Raw genomic sequence first — 18,865 nt, forward strand, 5'->3', positions numbered from 1 at the left:
AGCATTTAAGCTGTTACAAAACTAGAAATAAAATGCGCTTTGTCCAATATAGCTATTTTCCGCCACCAAAATTTGAAAAAAAAACTGATGGGTTTTCTGATTTTGTAACGAATTTCTAATTTTGAACTTAAGGCATCGATATCTTTAATGAAAAGCATCGATTTTATCACCTCCAGATACGATTTCTGGAAATGATCAAATCAGCTTAGAAGGTGGAAGCTGTTGTATTTACATTAGAGTGCTGCGAGTATGACTTACCAGTAGTTGAATGGTGTTCTCTTTGTCCTCCAACTGACTGTGGAGACACGTTATGGTCCGTTCAGTGTCTTGTTTCACCGCAGCTACCTTACTGTCTGCAGTTTGCAGGGCCTCCTTGATCCTATAAAACAAAAACAACATCGTTATTAACAGTAACATCAACAGATGCACAAAATCAATTAAAAACTGAACATTCTCTCTCGACGCTAACAGTCTATCATAGTTTACTTTTCTTTGAATTAAGTTCATTTACACAATGGGTGAGCAAAGCCTCGCAGCACTTGCGATACAAAAACACATACAAGAGTAAATTAGCAGACGGAAAATGAGACGGAAGTATTAGTTGAAAAACTTAATTTTGAAAGTTCGAAACCACGCCAACAAAAATTTAATAATATATTTGTCTTATCGAATGACCTTAATTTTAGGTGGTAGGTCATGGCACACTATCACCACCGCTGAAATAGCATTTAAAATCATATTCCGAGAGGCAGCTAAGCCGACAACACTTAAAAAGACGCCGGTTGGGACGAAAACAGTGTCAAACTATGAAAAAAAAAACTTGACACAAAGGCGAAGTTGCACTTCGCATACACAAGCAAAAATATGACCGATAACGCTACTGGGAAAAACTGAATGAGTAAAACTTTGGTCTACAAAATTTCTTAAGTGACGCACGCCAATTATGACGCATTTGCAGTACCAGTCCATTAGAAAAAAAAAAGACATTTACCAACTAACATGCCTCAATTTATACAGCAGTCTATTGAGCAGTAATAACCTTTAAATGTAACAAAAAGAAAATGATTTTTTTTTCAATTTGAGATTTTTTGTAAAAGTCATCCTCCCAAACGCCATATTAAGTACAAATAAATTTCTCTCCTAGTTCCGTCAACCAATTTGGAACGATTTCTATGACCGATTAAATTTCGGCTAATATATCGCGCGTTAACTGTCCCAAAAATTGGCCAAAATAGCAATTTTTAAACCCTCATAACTTTACAAAAAATGATCACAGGTAAAATATCTTTCCAAATTTAAGCTCAGGACAACAACACCTTTTGAATGATATTTTAAAAAAAATCCGTCAAAAATGGCTAGTTAAAAAATCGAAATTTGTCAGAAGAAAAAAACCACCCGAGCACAAATATTCCGTTACTTTCGTATTAAAAGTCGGAACAACAATATTTTGTGTTAAAATCCTCAGCATTGGCTGTACTTAAAAGCTGGTTATTGATCAAAATGGACTTTCAAAATGAACACATTTTACCGCAACAGTATTTGGGTCGCAACAATATTTGCGACTTAGGTTGGAAAAAAAAACAGTTCATACTATACCACAAGCATTGCTTGTGTAAATATCGAAGTTTTTACGCCCATGTTTTCCAAAACAAAAAGGCGCATAGCAGTCTAATTTTGAGTAACACGATGCAACTATGTCAATATAGCATTCGCCAAACCCATTAAAGCGAAAAAAGGACAAATAATAAAAAAAACAGTTAAACAAAATTAGATTTGATAAACTTACAACAACAGAACGACCCTGAATTAAAGCTAAAAAAAGATTGGATGCTTTAATGCTTAGAAAAAATCCAGACTTCGAAATAGAATTGACAAATTTAGAAGACAAACGATAACGTGACATTTCGAGTTCTCCAATAAATGCAGAATCCACATCGACACATCGAAAAAAAAAATCCGACGAGGATTCAAACCCGAGACCTTATGTTCCGAAGGCGCGCGTGCATTACCTCTATTGATGAAGAAGGCCTGAAATATATTGATGTTCTATAATAAAGTAAGGTCAATTTCTTAATTCTTCAAAAACGGTTTCGCTGGGGATCGAGCCCCAGAACTTATGTTCCGAAGTCGCGTGCTTACCTCTCGAGCGAGCGGTAAGGTGGCCGAAAGGTATGGATGTTAAAAAATAAAGGTATACATCGCAAAAAAGAAAACCTGATCAGGACTTAAACCCCACACCTGTCGCTTGTCAGAAAAGTTGTTTACGGGGAAAAACTAAATCCCAATTACAATTCACTTGCTCTCGCGATTGAAATATATTTGATGGTTGTTTTACATCCTTCCGATAAACTCATTTATAGTATTTAAATTTTGTGGTCCCTGGCAAAACTTTAAGCCGAGAACTTCAAGTTTGTTTTGGGTTCATACAAAACTTCAAACTAATTGCTATTCTCATACAGTGTTACAAAAGTTCAAGCGTAGTTCAAATTTTCACATTATTCATCACGTTGTTGGTTTTTTACTGCGATTTCAATCACGCTTGAGTTTGCTACATTTCAAAAAAAAAAACATGCAAAACGGTAAAACCTCTCTTGATCAATACACGAAAGTTGTTATCTTTCCGGAAAGGAGTTAATCCTGGGCATAAAGCCAAAAAAATTTTGCCTTGAAAAATGTTTCAACTGCACGGACGATTTATCAAAATACATCAGAAATGGAAACTTGGTGGACGCTGAGCTGTCCGGTTATACAAAGAGAATTTGTCAGCACCAGCCGATTCCGGGAAAAAACGCAAAGGTGCGAAAAGCGCGATAGAATGCTATCACGTAGAGCACGTCAATCGTCTACTGAAGCTGCTGATCGTCAGAAAGTGTAAGTTTCACAAGGACACTCGATTCACAATAGACAATTACGTGCGAGAAAGACCAAGCATGTTCGAGCCCAGATAAAAAAAACTAGATGAAAGATACGAGCGACGTGAAGAAGATGGTCACTAAGACAACGAGCAATCGCTTAAGAAACTGCGTTTTAACAGTTTTAGCACAAAAACCGTCAGCAAGGCAACTATCCAAAAAAACCTCCATAAAATCGGTTTCAGAGGGCAAGCTGCAGCCTAAATTTTCTTTTGAAGCAAAAAAAATTGCAAAGAAGAAAATTGTGGGCGAAACGGCGCATCGAAAAAATCACCCATGAATGGGACAACGTTATTTTCAGCTAGGAGTGCCAGTTTTGCCTTCACAGTGACTGCAGGGTCTAAGTCTGGAGAAGGAAGGGCAAAATGATGAGCCAAAAAATCCAGTCGCCATGTCTTCAAATGGCTTTTCAATCAAGTTCTTTGGTTGTGTCACAAGGACAGGAGCCAACGTGCTGTTGAAAACCCCAGTCAAGTGCCCATCTCAGAGTTACATCAACCTTCTGGACACAGCTGGTATAAACACGAGCTGGTATAAACACAGCTGGTATAAACACATGAAATCTCAAACGAAGGCTATGAAGACCAGTCCAGAGAACCTGGAAAGGTCGTCTTTGACATATCATTAAAATATCCGTTTTCTAATATGTAATTATGCAATTCTATGCATAGGAGGATCACCAAATGCATTGAACAGAAAAGATTGCCAATAAAATATTAAGTTTGTTGACTTTTAAGTAAAAAACAGCTATTCTGTTGCGATGCAGAAACTTTTTAAAGTCTACTCTATTATTCGTTATTTTACACTATCAGTCATACAAATATGAAAGCATTTTATTTCACTTCAAATTTACAAAAATTCCTTGGTCCTAAAAGCATCTAATGAATAAAATGCAGTAACGTAAAAACAATTTAAAAAAACTACAATACAAGGATTTAACATTTTTAACACCACCAGAAACACTTACTTGATTCCGTGATCAACAGACGCTTGCTTCATTTGGCCTAAACAAAAACAACCCAAGTTGCGGACAACAGTTTAAGTCGCTGAACCTCACAAGCAAATATTTAAGACTGTTACTGTAGCTTACATGTTAACTCGTGCAGCTGACTTCTCAATTCGGAGCAAAGATCATGTGCCTCTTTCTTAGCTGACGTCAAGTCCTCAACTCGATTGTGAAGCTCCTTTTCCTTCTGTTTCCATTCGGACTGCATCGTATTAATAGCGGCATCTTTCTCCCTCACTCGGTCTTCAAGCGTATGTCTCTCTTTGGACAACTCGGATACTCTGTTCTCTTCCTGATGGAGTCTGTGTTCTGTGTGGTAACAAGTAGTCTTCAGCCTTTCGATCTCGATCTCCCTCTCTTGTATTTTCTCTTCCATCTTACACGTCTCACTGCTTAATCTAGAAAACAAACAGAAATATATACACTGTAGTCACTTTTCCATCCCCCACCCCTCATTTCAAATTTTTAGTTGTTTTACGTCTTATTGTCACTAAAAGCGTGATGATATGATGTAAATTATGAAAAACAAAATCTTTTGACAATAATTTAGTTCACCAAGCCACACTTCATTGCATTATGTTTACGTTAAACTACTTTTTCAAAATTAAAATGTGGGGGGAAAGTGGAAAAGAGCCATACTTTGTCAAACAAACTAGCATAAATCCTGAATACATCAAAAACCAAACAACCAAGGCCACTAATCATTCACATAAAACTTCATTAATTGCCTTGTTTGGTAATATTGTCGACTATGGACTTGATTTTGGCAATATGGTTTACGAAACTTCTTAATGAACAGAGCAATTTTATCTACGTTGAGCTCAGTACAACTTCATTGACCCACTCGAATTTGTATAATTGGTTAATTCTATTGAGTTATTAATGAGATTAGGTACTCACTTCAAGTGCATGTCACTTTCTAGCTCAGCCTTCTCATCTAAACACAAACTCTTGGAGGGTTCAAAAGAAGACGCTTCCAAGTATTGAAATGAGTTGAAGTGTCTTCAAAGTACCCCCAGAACCGCTCTCTAAGTGAGACAACACGAGCAATTACAAATTTTGATACTTACAGTCAGCTAGTCTTCCAAAACCATATTTTCGATATCCTGCTGAATTTGTTTGCATTATTTAATTATGTCATGAAAACTTCCACCCAATTTTAATCTTACCCTCAATAGAGGCGCTAGATCCATTTCGCTGCAAACTACGGTAACAGTGTTCAAGGAGAGTTACAGATTATTAGTGTGGAAAAAAAACAGCAAAAGTATGATCCATTCCAAAACGAGCAGAGATAACTTGCAAAAAAAACTTGCATCACCGAGTATACAAACCAAAATGTTTTTTTTTGTGAAAACTTGCATGATTTTTGTAACTGATACATAATTGTTACATCATTATCCCGTAACAGCTCCATATTTTGACAGCTTAATATTTCGCCTGGTTACACCGATGGTTATTTATACCTGTGAGTAATTGGACTTGTTTGACCAGTTCTCGCTTGTAGTTGGACACTTCACTCAATGCCTCCTCCAGTTTGTTCATCTTCCTCGCCTGCTGCTGCTCCTGTTCAGTCCACCTCTCAGCCTCACTCTTCAAGAACTCACTCATTTCACTCTTCTCCTTGCTCAACTGGGACACCTTGCGCTCCTAGAAACACAATTCATTGCACACAGCTTTTACAGAGTATTAACATTAGTCAACATATCAGTTGCAAAAGTGTAGAAGAACATGAGATTTTCAAAAAGTGTACATTTTTTTCTAGGGCAAAACTTTTTTCATCAGAAGTTGCCATTTAAGCATAGAAAACTCAAAAAAACTGTTCTTTCAATCAAACCCATAACCTCAGATTTGGCAAGATAATTTTTGAGAAAAATTAAAGTTTCCAAGCAAACAACGTTCAAAAATACCAAAATGGGCTGTTTCTATGGCCATACCTTTTTTGGGGCATAGCCGTTTATGCGACGAGAAATTCTAACACTAAGGTTTTTGCTATTGAAACCTTAATATAAGATTTGGCAAGGGAGATTCGACATAAGGAAGTTTCCAAAACACTGACAAAACTTGGATATTTTCCTAGGTCACGACTTTTTTTTAATCAAAAATTCTCTTGCTCAACCGCTTAACCTCAGATTTAGCAGGGTTGTGTTAAAAAAAAACCAAAATGATTGATTTAAAACCCCAGAACTGAAGTTTCCGAAGGCTGCAGAACGTAAAAATAGACTAGTGGAGTATGCACCATCGGTACCTTTTTTTGACACAGAGGCTAAGCTGCGCTTCGCAAACATTAGCGAGAAATCGAAAAAAAAAGCTTTATAAAGTGCAAAAGAAAACGTAGAAATAAGCATCGAATTAGCGATCTAGAGATTTTGAGTCGCACGCACTAACCACTCAGTCACGGACGCTTAATAAATAACATACCCTAGCCACAAATAAAGTAGAGAACAGACACTAAAAAATTTCCAATGCTACAGTTTCTGATTTTACCAAAAAGCCAATAAATAAGTTATCGCTTTTGATAAACACTTTTATTTGCCAGTTAGGTTAGAAAAAAAGGAGGTTCGTACTAAAACACATAGCTCGCAAGCTGGCTAGTGTAAAAAACGACAAAATAGTTCGAGAAAAATTAAAATATAACAAAAAAAAGCAAATCGCATATATTTTCATCATAATTGTTTTTATTATTAAACAGGAACTAGCCACCAATAAATCAAATACAACAGTAGAATCCTATGCAGCAAAAGTGAATCAAATATTAAAATGCAAAAGTGACTATTTTATGAGTACTTTTATTTGCGACTTAGGATAAAAATGGATACCGTAATAAGTCACAACTGTCCGCTAGTGGTGTAATTACCAAAGAAATAAATGATGTTTTTTTAAATTGATGCTTTGGTTGTTTTATCAATTGGAAAATGCGTTTTCTTTCTGGGTTGTTTAAACCGACGTCTAATTTAATTCCTTTTTGCTCCTGGCTCTATTTTACGATATCCATTTTAGGCTGACCAAATGCCAAAATCGCATTTAAAATATTTGAAGGCACATTTGGCGTCAAACGCTTATATTTGTCCGAGAAGCTCTCCGAACTAACGCAATTAATAGGTCACAACCTTGCAAAAACACAGCCTGGATCCGCTCCTTACTTGATCTTCTTTTTCATCCCTATTTATATGTTATCATACTAAGCTAAATGCTAACCAAAGAGTACTTCTCCTGTTGCGTCTGTTCCATCTGCACATTCAGTTTCCTCTCTCGTGACTTCATCTGGTCCAGCTCATTCTTAAGTTCTTTCAATTCCGCAAGTGCCTTCTCCAGCGCTTCACTCAGTCTAAAATCAAAGCAACAGTTGATCCATTGAATAAGCATTTATTTACTTATTTGCTCAAAACAATAACTCCAACAAAATTCAAAAATAAAAACAGAGGCGAAGCGGAGCTTCTTATCACTTGCAATACAACAAAAGCGTAGCATTGCAAGCTAACCAAATATACAATGACATGGAAATAACAAAGTCGAAAAAAACTTTCGAAAAACATTTTTTTGGAATTACGAAAAATTCAATCACAGAAAAACAGACGAGAAACATAACCACTAGCATTTAAATTTTTTTTTTGCTATTTTCTGAGCCTTCACTGAGCCGACAACACGTGATTACAAGCCAATTGATCCAAAAACAAGAAATGCCAAATGGAATTGTTGTCAAAAAAAATAACACTTTTTTTAGAAACAGGAAAAATTCAGTCTCAGAAAAACAAATTAGAAACGCAACCACTAGCATTAGACAAGCTTTTGGTATTTTCTGAGCGTTCACGAAGCCGAAAACACGAGTTTAGATGCCAATTGGTCCGAAAACAAGAATTGCGAAAAAAATTGTTGCCATTAAAAATTTTTGAGCGATTAAAAAGTTTAATGCTTCTACCTTTTAGGCTATCAACCGACCCGATTTATAAAAAAGAAGAACACTCATTTTTCTTCCCTAAATGTATGAGCCAAAAACAATAAGGCGGAACAACGTTCCTAAGCAAAAAAAAACGAAACATGAGCCGAAAACATTTAAGACGAACAAATTTACGAAGCAAAAAAAACATGAGCCGAAAACAATAAGGCAAATTAAAATTTCTCAACAAAAAACGGAAAATATACCAGTCAGGTATAGTAAGATTTTAAAATGACAGGAGTGAATCAACGGCACTTGAGACTACAGTGAAAATTGCTTACACTGGCAAAGAGGTGCGGCAACTAAGCCGACAATTTGTAGCCCGACTCTTGAACTTTTCGGGGAAAAAATTTCAACTTCAGAATTTGAAAAATAAGTTCCGACCGGAATTCAGTACCCAGACCTGAGGATGCGAAGGCAAACGTTTAACATCCAGATCAAGTGAGAAAGGGCCTGGAAGTTGCTCAGAATCGACAATAAAACATCAATTTCAATAATAAATGTGTCAGAAAAGTTCTTTACGGGAAAAACAAAAGTCTAGTTCGTTAGTACAAGACACTTGCTGTCGCAAGCGTAACAAGAATAGCCAGTTGCTTTGCAAGTAGCGCAGACTGTTCCGACCACATTTAAAAAAATGAAAAAAAAAGTTTTGTCTTTTTTAAGGATTGACGTGATTTGAGAACTATACAAACGCGAAGAAAGTCGGCGAATAAGGCAACATCGACACTAATTTTCTTCTAAATTGATTACGAAACAAAAATCTAGCCAACAGACAGTTGGAAAATGGTCAATGAGCGCAAGTAAACAGAAAAAAATGCTGACTTGTTTTTTTTTTTATAAAACTTCACTTTGGAATTTCAAAAAAAATGTCCTTATGGCTCTTTGAATTTCAAGAAAATAGCACTTTTTTTGATGAAAAAGTTAACCCGATTTGAGAAAACTGTATTATTAGGCACAGTTTTCATTCCGCTGGGAAATGTGAAAATTCAATTCCACTTTCGAAACTATCAGTTGATCACGTTTTTCGTGGCCTTTACACTTTTTTGGTTCGATAGTGGAGTTTGCCTTTTCTTTAAAAAAGTAACTGAACTGAACTTAAAAATAAATCAAAACTCAAGTATTTATGGGCCTGAACAAACTTGAAAACTTTTTCTGAAAAAAAAAACGAGAATAAAATCATCGCGACCTATATAAGAGTCTGAACTAAGTTCATCGACTCTTAAAAAAGGAAAAAAATTGATTTTTTTTTCAAAATTGAAAATAATTGTAAACATTTTTTGAAAAGCTTTATTGGCAAGTAATCGCTAAATGAAACAACCAAAACTAGTTTTCTTTGTAATAAAATTAAGTTTACTGAGCCCAAAAAATCTAAATAAAAGTAAATTTCCATAAAACGTTACTCGATCGCATTGCTCAGTCAAATAAGACTAAATCTCAAAAATTTTAAACCGTTTTTCTCGACACAGAGAAGTTTTTGCAATATTTTTAATGTCGTTTTAATCGCATTTGAAAGGGCTTTAAAATGATATATCACTCAACTTATTCCGATCATTATTTGTAGCACCTGATTTTGCGTAGAAAACAAAAAATGAAAAAACTTGGTCACATTCGAATACTAAGTTCCTCTCCATTTGCAATGGTCGGAAGACTGAGGCACATGTGAGCAATTTCTCCCCTTATGGCAAATTTACGCAGTAAAGTCAACGCGCAAAGTTCTCAATACTGATTGGCTGAGAAATATTGCTTCTAATCAAGCGAATGATTTCCCGGAATTGAAATAGCGGGGATATGTTCACTTGGGTCACAGGACAAAGTATCCCACACGAAAGTATCCCATACCAATATACACCGATGGGCACAATGGCCTATGCCATTTTAGCCCACGTCAATTTAAACATCCCATCAAGGATTAAAAACTACTCTATGATAAAAAAAACTAGTGAGGACTAGTGCATATCTCTAAATCGCAATTTAGAAGAGCCCTAATTCAGCATTTCCTCTACTCATCGCCAAAAATTGCAAAACAGCCAATGAGTTTACTAACCCAAGGGCTATTCTGTCTGCTGGGTTATTTCTAAGTGGCATACCTTCGCGTGGGTTGAAAAGGATAATTTGTCATGAAATCGTTCACTTGACCCACAAATGAAGAAGAAAGACGACGAATATACATGATTTCTCATTGAGTCTGCTCTTATAATAGATAAAATTTACAAATAGCCAGAAATATAACAGGGTAAATAATCTTATCGCATTGCTTACCCTGAATTTTTCTTCTCCAAGTTGCCATTTTGTTCCTCCAGGGCTACTTTCTCGTCCCTGCAGTCCATAAGTTCTCGGCACAACGAGGAGACCTGAGCCTTGAGATTCACTAAAACAACACACAAGATTTTACATGCAACATGGAGGAAACTCTTCGCATGGTGCTAGCTAGATCAAAATAAAGAAGAGCCAGTTCAGTGATTTCAGTCCACTGATGAAACCAAATTTCAGTCCACTGATTGGTTTCATTATTTTACAGCTTTGGCTCACCCTTTTGTTAGAAAATTTGAACTGATTGCTTGCTGGCACTACTGGATTTAAAAATCTGATACCACTCTTAAGTGGTGCATCGTTATTAAGAACGCCTATGGTGATGAACTAAACTTGCCTAATTTTTGAAAAATAAACATTTTATTGATAAAAACTTCGTGTTTTTAGGTGCTTGTAATGTTTAAATTTTGGCTTGAAGTCCCTTCGGCTTCACGTCCCGTCGGCTTGTTGTCCTAGACCCGGCACTACCCACCGTTCTCGCGTGTGGTCTGTTCCAGCTTCGTCTTCGTGTCCCCATAGTCTTGTCTCAACTCTTCCACTTCATGACACAGCAGATCGTACTTGACCTTGTCAAAACAAACAAGTATGAAAGAAAGAAACGCACGCATTACATCACAGGTAAAAACTCCTTCAACTGAAATTTAAATTTTTTTTTGAAATATCTGTGATCTTAAGCAATCAGACTGATAATTGAGCATTAGAGTGAGTATCACGTGAAATCCATGACAAATTGGTTATCTTAGTTATCACAAGACTGGTTAATCTTTTATGTCAAATATGTATAAAAAAGCATGAATTTCCACTAATCAATTTCAAAAATTCGTGATTTGCTATTTGGACCATGGAATACGAGAACAAATATATCTTGCAAAAACATTTGGTTTCCTGCAAAAGTTGGAACAATCATCAACACCAGGAAAAGGCCATTGAGCTATTTTTTTCTAAGCAACTACATAGTTTACCCAATTTGAGATTCATTTGTCTCAAATTTGATACCTGTTCACAATTTTCGAAAATAAACCAGAGCAATTAATAGCGGGAAAACAGAGCAACTTGATTTGATTATAAATTGGTCTTATTGCAGTTTGGTGCTTACAGATATGGACTTGTTCTTCTGAGCCAGTTTGGTGTAGGGGGAAGACTGACTGAGTCGAGGGTTGCAGAGGGGAGGCACAGCTGGGATGCTAAAGCTCCTGTTCATTGAAGAGGAAAACACAGCAGACCTGTCAGAACAAAAAATAACATAGACATCAGACAGTTGGAAAAGAGTCAATGAACACAATTAAACGGAAAAAAATACCGACTGGTTTTTGAAAAAAAAATTAACTTTCGAATTTCAAAGATGCCCTTAAAGCTCTTTGAATTTCTAGAAAAATTCATGATTGGCGCCTCTCGATAAAACTAACCGATTTTGAGAAAATTGGATCAATAGGCATTTTTTATTTAGCTCGGAAATCTGAAAAAAAAATTCCACTTTCAAAACTAGAAATTGATCACGTTTTTTGTGACCCTTCAACTTTCGCCGCTGTTCGAGAGTGGAGTTAGCTTCTCTTTAAACAAAGAAAATGAGCTGAATTTGAAAAGAAGAAAAAATCAAACAGCAAAAAAATAAAAATTGAGCCTGAACAAATTTTAAGACTTTCCTGAAAACCATCGCAACCTATCTAAGTCTGAACTACTTTCAACGACCCTTAAAAACGGAAGTAACAATGAGGCGGCAGCTTGTATCACAATTATTAGTTTGATAAAAATTATTCTTATACCGTTCTAGCATATGCATCTCTCTTAAAACGATTTAAAAAATTAAATAAGAAAATGAGATGTTTTTCATTTGGAATTAAAAACATTAACTTTCTACACAGAGGCGAAGCTGAGCTTAACACCACTTGCGATACTTAGGCCACCAAATCGTGAAAAAAATGAAAACGCGAAATTGAAAACAACAACCGAAATTTTTATATGCTTGTCTCAAAACATTTTGACGAAAACCTGGAGGAACACAACAACCACCATTGCACAAGCAAAAACAGTTACCGAGTGGTAAATAAGCAAACAAAACCGGAATAAATAGTCTTAAAACCCAAACGAAATTCTGATCTGATACCACTCAAAGCCTCCTAAAACTGAGTTTGTTGCTAAGAGAATTTGGTGTTCTACAAAAATATAGAGGGCTAGAAAGCACTTAAAGCAAAAAAGAAATCAATTGACGAAAAAATTTATTGAAAACTACACTAAAAAAAATTGCAAATAAACTCATGACTTTAATTATCTTTTCCGAAAAAAATTATGATAAAAGCACGCCGCTCAAGCAGTATCGAGGAAAATATCCGAACAAAATTTTATTGAAAAGAATTAAAAAAATCGATAAAAAAATTCAAAAAATTCGACCAAATTTTTCTCATGATTTTTTCTATCGCTATTCAAAGGTCGAAGAAGCGATTTCAAATTCACAAGCAAACCTTATCAAAGTTGATTTAAATTTAAAAATGACTGGAAGCAAATTTTAAAAAACATTAGGCAAATAAGCGGACACTTAATAAGCTGAAAGGTTCCACCCTTTTTAACTCTAAACAACTTAATACCATACAATTTCACTCCCTACTTTTTGTTGCCTTAGCAATTTAACATCGCTACAATTTAAACTCATTTCATGACTTAACACCGTTTTAATCCAAAATGAAAAGAAAATTTACTTGAAAGGGGACTTCGGTAAACATAAATTCCACTTTCAAAACTAGAAATTGATCACGTTTTTTGTGACCCTTCAACTTTCGCCGCTGTTCGAGAGTGGAGTTAGCTTCTCTTTAAACAAAGAAAATGAGCTGAATTTGAAAAGAAGAAAAAATCAAACAGCAAAAAAATAAAAATTGAGCCTGAACAAATTTTAAGACTTTCCTGAAAACCATCGCGACCTATCTAAGTCTGAACTACTTTCAACGACCCTTAAAAACGGAAGTAACAATGAGGCGGCAGCTTGTATCACAATTATTAGTTTGATAAAAATTATTCTTATACCGTTCTAGCATATGCATCTCTCTTAAAACGATTTAAAAAATTAAATAAGAAAATGAGATGTTTTTCATTTGGAATTAAAAACATAAACTTTCTACGCAGAGGCGAAGCTGAGCTTAACACCACTTGCGATACTTAGGCCACCAAATCGTGAAAAAAATGAAAACGCGAAATTGAAAACAACACCCGAAATTTTTATATGCTTGTCTCAAAACATTTTGACGAAAACCTGGAGGAACACAACAACCACCATTGCACAAGCAAAAACAGTTACCGAGTGGTAAATAAGCAAACAAAACCGGAATAAATAGTCTTAAAACCCAAACGAAATTCTGATCTGATACCACTCAAAGCCTCCTAAAACTGAGTTTGTTGCTTAGAGAATTTGGTGTTCTACAAAAATATAGAGGGCTAGAAAGCACTTAAAGCAAAAAAGAAATCAATTGACGAAAAAATTTATTGAAAACTACACTAAAAAAATTGCAAATAAACTCATGACTTTAATTATCTTTTCCGAAAAAAATTATGATAAAAGCACGCCGCTCAAGCAGTATCGAGGAAAATATCCGAACAAAATTTTATTGAAAAGAATTAAAAAAATCGATAAAAAATTCAAAAAATTCGACCAAATTTTTCTCATGATTTTTTCTATCGCTATTCAAAGGTCGAAGAAGCGATTTCAAATTCCCAAACAAACCTTATCAAAGTTGATTTAAATTTAAAAATGACTGGAAGCAAATTTTAAAAAACATTAGGCAAATAAGCGGACACTTAATAAGCTGAAAGGTTCCACCCTTTTTAACTCTAAACAACTTAATACCATACAATTTCACTCCCTACTTTTTGTTGCCTTAGCAATTTAACATCGCTACAATTTAAACTCATTTCATGACTTAACACCGTTTTAATCCAAAATGAAAAGAAAATTTACTTGAAAGGGGACTTCGGTAAACATCAAAGAATTAAAAGAGACAATTTTTGCCATTTAAACCCAGTTAATTTCGCGCTACTTAATTCGCGTAAGTTTTGAACAAGAAAGACCTTGCAATAATTTCATTGAATCGTTTCAAAACGAAATGAAATGGCCTTGTCGATGTTTTCAAAGAATCATTTAAAAATGAACCAACAACAAGCAAAGTTCAAAGAACTTCAAAAGCCCGCAAAAAATTAGACGTCCATTGACTAATATGGTCGAACTTTCCGGACATTTTCAGCCGGTATAGAAAATTTTTAAAAAAAGGTTTAACTAATGCCAAAAACCTAGAAATCATTATTTTTTAGAATCATTCTCGAACTTCAAACTTATAAGCTGATCACTTTGTCAGCTTTTTTGAATTGATGGCACATTAACGCAAAGCTAAAGGGTTTGCTAGCCCTTAGTCCCAACCTAGCATCCCGAAAATAAGGGCGATTGTCCTGGGATTAAATTGCTAAGGCACGAGTCAAATTCTCGCGTTTAGTTACGTTTCCGGGAGTTTGCACGGAAACGCCTTTTCAGAAAAAGCTGACAAAAGTTTAAGTGGGAAGAAAATTTGAATTATAAAAATACAAAAGAATAAACAAAAATGAGACCAAATTTACAATAGCTTAACACAAACTAGATAATGCTCTGAAAAAGTACAAATCAGTTTTGTCTTCGTAAACAGACATTATGTTTTATACTTTTTAATTTAATACTCGATACTTTTTCTTTTTTGTGAACTTATGGCCACTCGATGCATAAAAAAAATTGAGTTTTTGTACGGAAGCGTCTTTTTACGTGCTGCCCACTACTTTCCCTATTTTTGGTTGGGCTCCGTTGAAACAGGATTGAAATCCGAAACGCCATGCCTCGACAGCATTTGTTGTTCGAGCAATCCCACACACGGCCGCATCTCGCTGGTTCCAAAGGGAGGGTGGGAATAAAACTTCACGGTTTGGCATTATGCTTTTTATATCAGTAGAGCCGAATTACAGACACAGCTCGTCAATTTTCTTTTTTTTCGGGTTCTTAACAATTTCTGTCGCGTACATTCTGAATTTCCTGAACGATCATATCATAGGAATCGCCGATCTTTTTTTTCTTTTTGCAAGGGATAACAGCATTTTTAAAGCCAGCGCTAAATCGTGATTCATTTCGTAGGTAACTTTTAGACCCAATTCATTAATTTTTTCCATGTTACTCTGGGAGAGATGGAAAAAACAACCCGATAAATGTGCTTCGGGGACGTTTGCTCAAAATCTAACAAAACTTGTTCAGGCCGGCAGTTGGGTGCTATATCAATTAACGCCTGCAAAAAGCGATTGGATATTTTTTTTGGGTTTTGTTAGGAAGGAAGGCGTAAATGCAAGCTGGCGCAACGCCGATACACTAACATGAAATGAATATAGCTGATAGAACGTTTTTAGAGCAAGTTCCATCGGCTAACCAGAAAGATGACTTCTCCAGAACTCTCAGCATTTCGGGGTCGCCGCACAAAAAGATTTGCTCGTGATCATTTGATCCACTGTCATTCCGGATAAAATTTTCAAAAATTTCAGGGATCTCGAAATTTCGCGCAACGGGGATGGGCGGCATATTTACATCTAGCTGCTTACGGAATAAATAAAACTCGTGGCCGGACGCTAAAAGAATTGGCTTGTTTTTAGATGAAACTGTGAATTCAAAAGAAGACTCAACCATAATGTGTTTACTGTTTTTGCGTTTGTTTATCACTTGAGTAAAGTATAAAGTGACTGTCAGAATTTAATTTTTGTCAGAAATTTTACGTCAAATTGTTATGAATTAGCACAAGCAGGTTTTTTATTGATCAAAATGGTTTAGCGAAAAGTCTTATTAAAAATAAAATACGAACTTGTCCATAAGAGTCTTAAGTTATTTAGGAAGCCTCATTTTAGCATGTGCAACTAAGATAAACCAAGTTTTTTATTATGTTGCGTGCGTTAATAGCAGGATTAATTTTGGTGTGATAAGAGCTAAGATAAGTATTAAGAGCTTTTAGTAGTGAAATGACTAGGTGTTAAAATGCACGGTGTTAAATTGTATGGTATTAAATTGTAGGACACCAGCTGGAAAACATCCGAAATATTTTCAGTACAAAAAATCATAAAAAGATTTGCATCTACCCACTACAAGGCAAGTCCAAAACAGGCAAAGCAAGTACGCTGCATAAGCTGCATATTTGTAAATTTACCATTTCAAACTCCTTTCTAAATATTTACCATTCTGTGACCAAAGTTATTTACGGGAAAAAAGTCTAGAAGCCGGTTGCAATACCCTTACTTATCGCAAGGGTAAACAAATGTATAAATACATTATTTGACATCGGAGCCTTTTGGTCTATATTGCGGCGCAAAAGACAGATCTGTTATTAAAATTGATTTTTTTTGCGACGGTTTCAAATCTAATCAGTTGAAGCATAACTGCGCTTACCTATCTTCGTCGTTTTCAGAAGCCAAACTGTCCATTCTAGTGGCAGCCATGCTATATCGTGGATGCGACTGTCTGTTCTGCTTGCGGACAAAGTTAGATAGGGCGGGAGATAACGCAGCCATACTTCTATTCAGATCCAGCGATGACATATTCAAATTTGACACTGTCTCGTTAGGACTAATTGAAGAGGTCGGCGGTGCAGCTGTGTTAACATCTGTCTCCGAAAAATGGTCAACGTAATAGTTGTTCAAGATAGTTTGGAACAACTCCGACTCACAGAACTCGGTCGCAGACTTACTCCAGCAAACACTTTCCAGAATATTCATGAAGAACACCTTGTCTTCCCTTTCCCCCAGATATTCGTTCAATTTCATGCTGAAGGAATCCCCACCCAGTGCATCAATTTGTTCACTGGAGCGCAGAGCACAAACAATTGCCAGTAAAAGAGCCTAAAATTAATGAATTATCCAACTCAACTGTTATTCTTGATCGCTTCATAGATAACAGATTCCAGTCTTTTTGGCAAGTTGAGTTGCTATATTGACAAATTTCTAAGGTTAAGTTTTCTACTCAAAAACTTTATCGCGCAAACGGTTCGAATTTTCAATACTGCATCCAAATTTAATTATTTCTGCAAAAATCAAATCAAACTATTTCCTTAAGTAAAAGGTGTGCCTTTCTACTCTGCTCCTCGCTATATGCCGGATAATAGAAGCAGATTACAGTATTCTGCTAACTAGAAAAACAATAAAAATTAATTGTTTCCAATCTAATCAGAAGGTATTTTATATGAAAAACAAGCTTATTTATTGACGGACAATAAATAGTGATGACGCTATCAAACCTGAAGGTCTGTGTTGAATCGCATCGATCATAAAAAATCAAACTAGCGTCATTCGCGCATAACAAGTTAAGCAGCTGCTCGAAAATTCAAACTTTCTGATCGCGTTACAGAAATCGAAAAACTTTTTTTGTTAATTACAATTTTACTATATGCTTTTTCGCCTTTGATTTAAAAGCCTTAGATAAATCTGGGACCACCCTATTATCTAAGAATTGAATTATGCAAAAGACAATCAAATTATTCAAACAAAAGATTTTTTGTCGCTCGTTTGGCGATCTCTTTGCTGTTTTGACGCCAAGTTAGAAAATCTGTTAGAACTAGGTTTTAACACTTGTCATATGTTTATGCTAAGAGATCTCTTGTGATTGTGGTGTTCATTTAAGGTTAATTTTTGGTTCGTGATGCATTTAAACTGCAGATTAATTCTCTCTATCACTTATTATTGATTGTCGAATCTTTTTTCACATTCCTTCTTAATTAATTGTTAAAATTTCAGAATTTTGAACGCGAACAACTCGGTTGGACGACAATTACAAAATTTTACTCTTAGTTCATTTACTGAGTCTCTATTGTTTTAACAAAAAATTATTTTGATTGTTTAAAAATTAGCTTCAAGTGGCATGATTGGTTTTATGCCTGTATATGCTTACGCAAGTATCCCGTATTGTAAAACTGGTTGGATGTAAGTTTTAAAACTTTGTACCACTTGTGCCGATTTCAAGTACTTGCGCATTTGATAGAGCATTCCGAAAACTGTTTGGATGTAAGTTTTAAAATTGTACCAGTTGTGCCGATTTCAAGTACTTGCGCATCTGATAGAGCATTCCGAAAAAGTCTGCAATTCCTTGGTTAATTTTCTTTATGAACGTGAAAACTCAACTTTTGGTCTATATTTACTCTCAAGTATCTATGATTTAAATGATTTTCCCAAATTAGATTGTTTTCGTTTTGTCGCCAATTCGTTTAAGTTTGTTTCGGCAAAGTAATTTATTGGAATCATTCATGACCGCTTGACGTACTTTTATTAACTGCAGTCATTTTTCGCTAGTTTTATTTATCATCCGTATAAAGAAGTAAGTTACTTTTGCTAGTGTTTTCGTCGAGAAAAATCATTCACACATCCCATGAAAATTAATGGACCTAGAATTGAGCCTGACTGTACTAGACTTTTAACATTAATTAGTAAGGATTTGTAATTTTCAGTTTCTAAACACTGCAAATGCGTACGATCTGATAAGAAGTATTTTTAAATCTTGTTTACAGGTCCTCAGAAGCCCATGTCATAGAGTTTTTGGTCAAATGTGTTCTGGGTAACTGTATTAGGATGACTTTTTTGTTGACCGACCCTAACATTTTTTCTAAAGGCACCAATACATACTAATTTTGAGGTGGGAGCGCGCGCTCTAAAAAACGCCAAAAAAACTTATCTATACCA

The 18,865-nt window shown here is 35.4% G+C and overlaps 1 protein-coding gene across 1 annotated transcript; it reads right to left on the minus strand.

Moving 5' to 3' along the window:
• Positions 1–258: 258 nt before the first annotated feature.
• On the minus strand, positions 259–17,477 carry LOC134856119 (early endosome antigen 1-like; the record flags this gene model as incomplete). Its single annotated transcript, XM_063872486.1, is given in 11 exon segments — positions 259–379; positions 3,880–3,916; positions 4,003–4,316; positions 4,819–4,855; positions 5,382–5,565; positions 7,114–7,243; positions 10,112–10,220; positions 10,635–10,728; positions 11,259–11,385; positions 16,587–17,035; positions 17,431–17,477. Coding segments are annotated over 11 exon segments (1,626 nt in total), but the record flags the coding sequence as incomplete, so codon positions are not given.
• Positions 17,478–18,865: the final 1,388 nt, after the last annotated feature.

This window comes from Symsagittifera roscoffensis, unplaced genomic scaffold (assembly GCF_963678635.1).
Source record: "Symsagittifera roscoffensis unplaced genomic scaffold, txSymRosc1.1 SCAFFOLD_755, whole genome shotgun sequence".
Classification (NCBI taxonomy): domain Eukaryota; kingdom Metazoa; phylum Xenacoelomorpha; order Acoela; family Convolutidae; genus Symsagittifera; species Symsagittifera roscoffensis.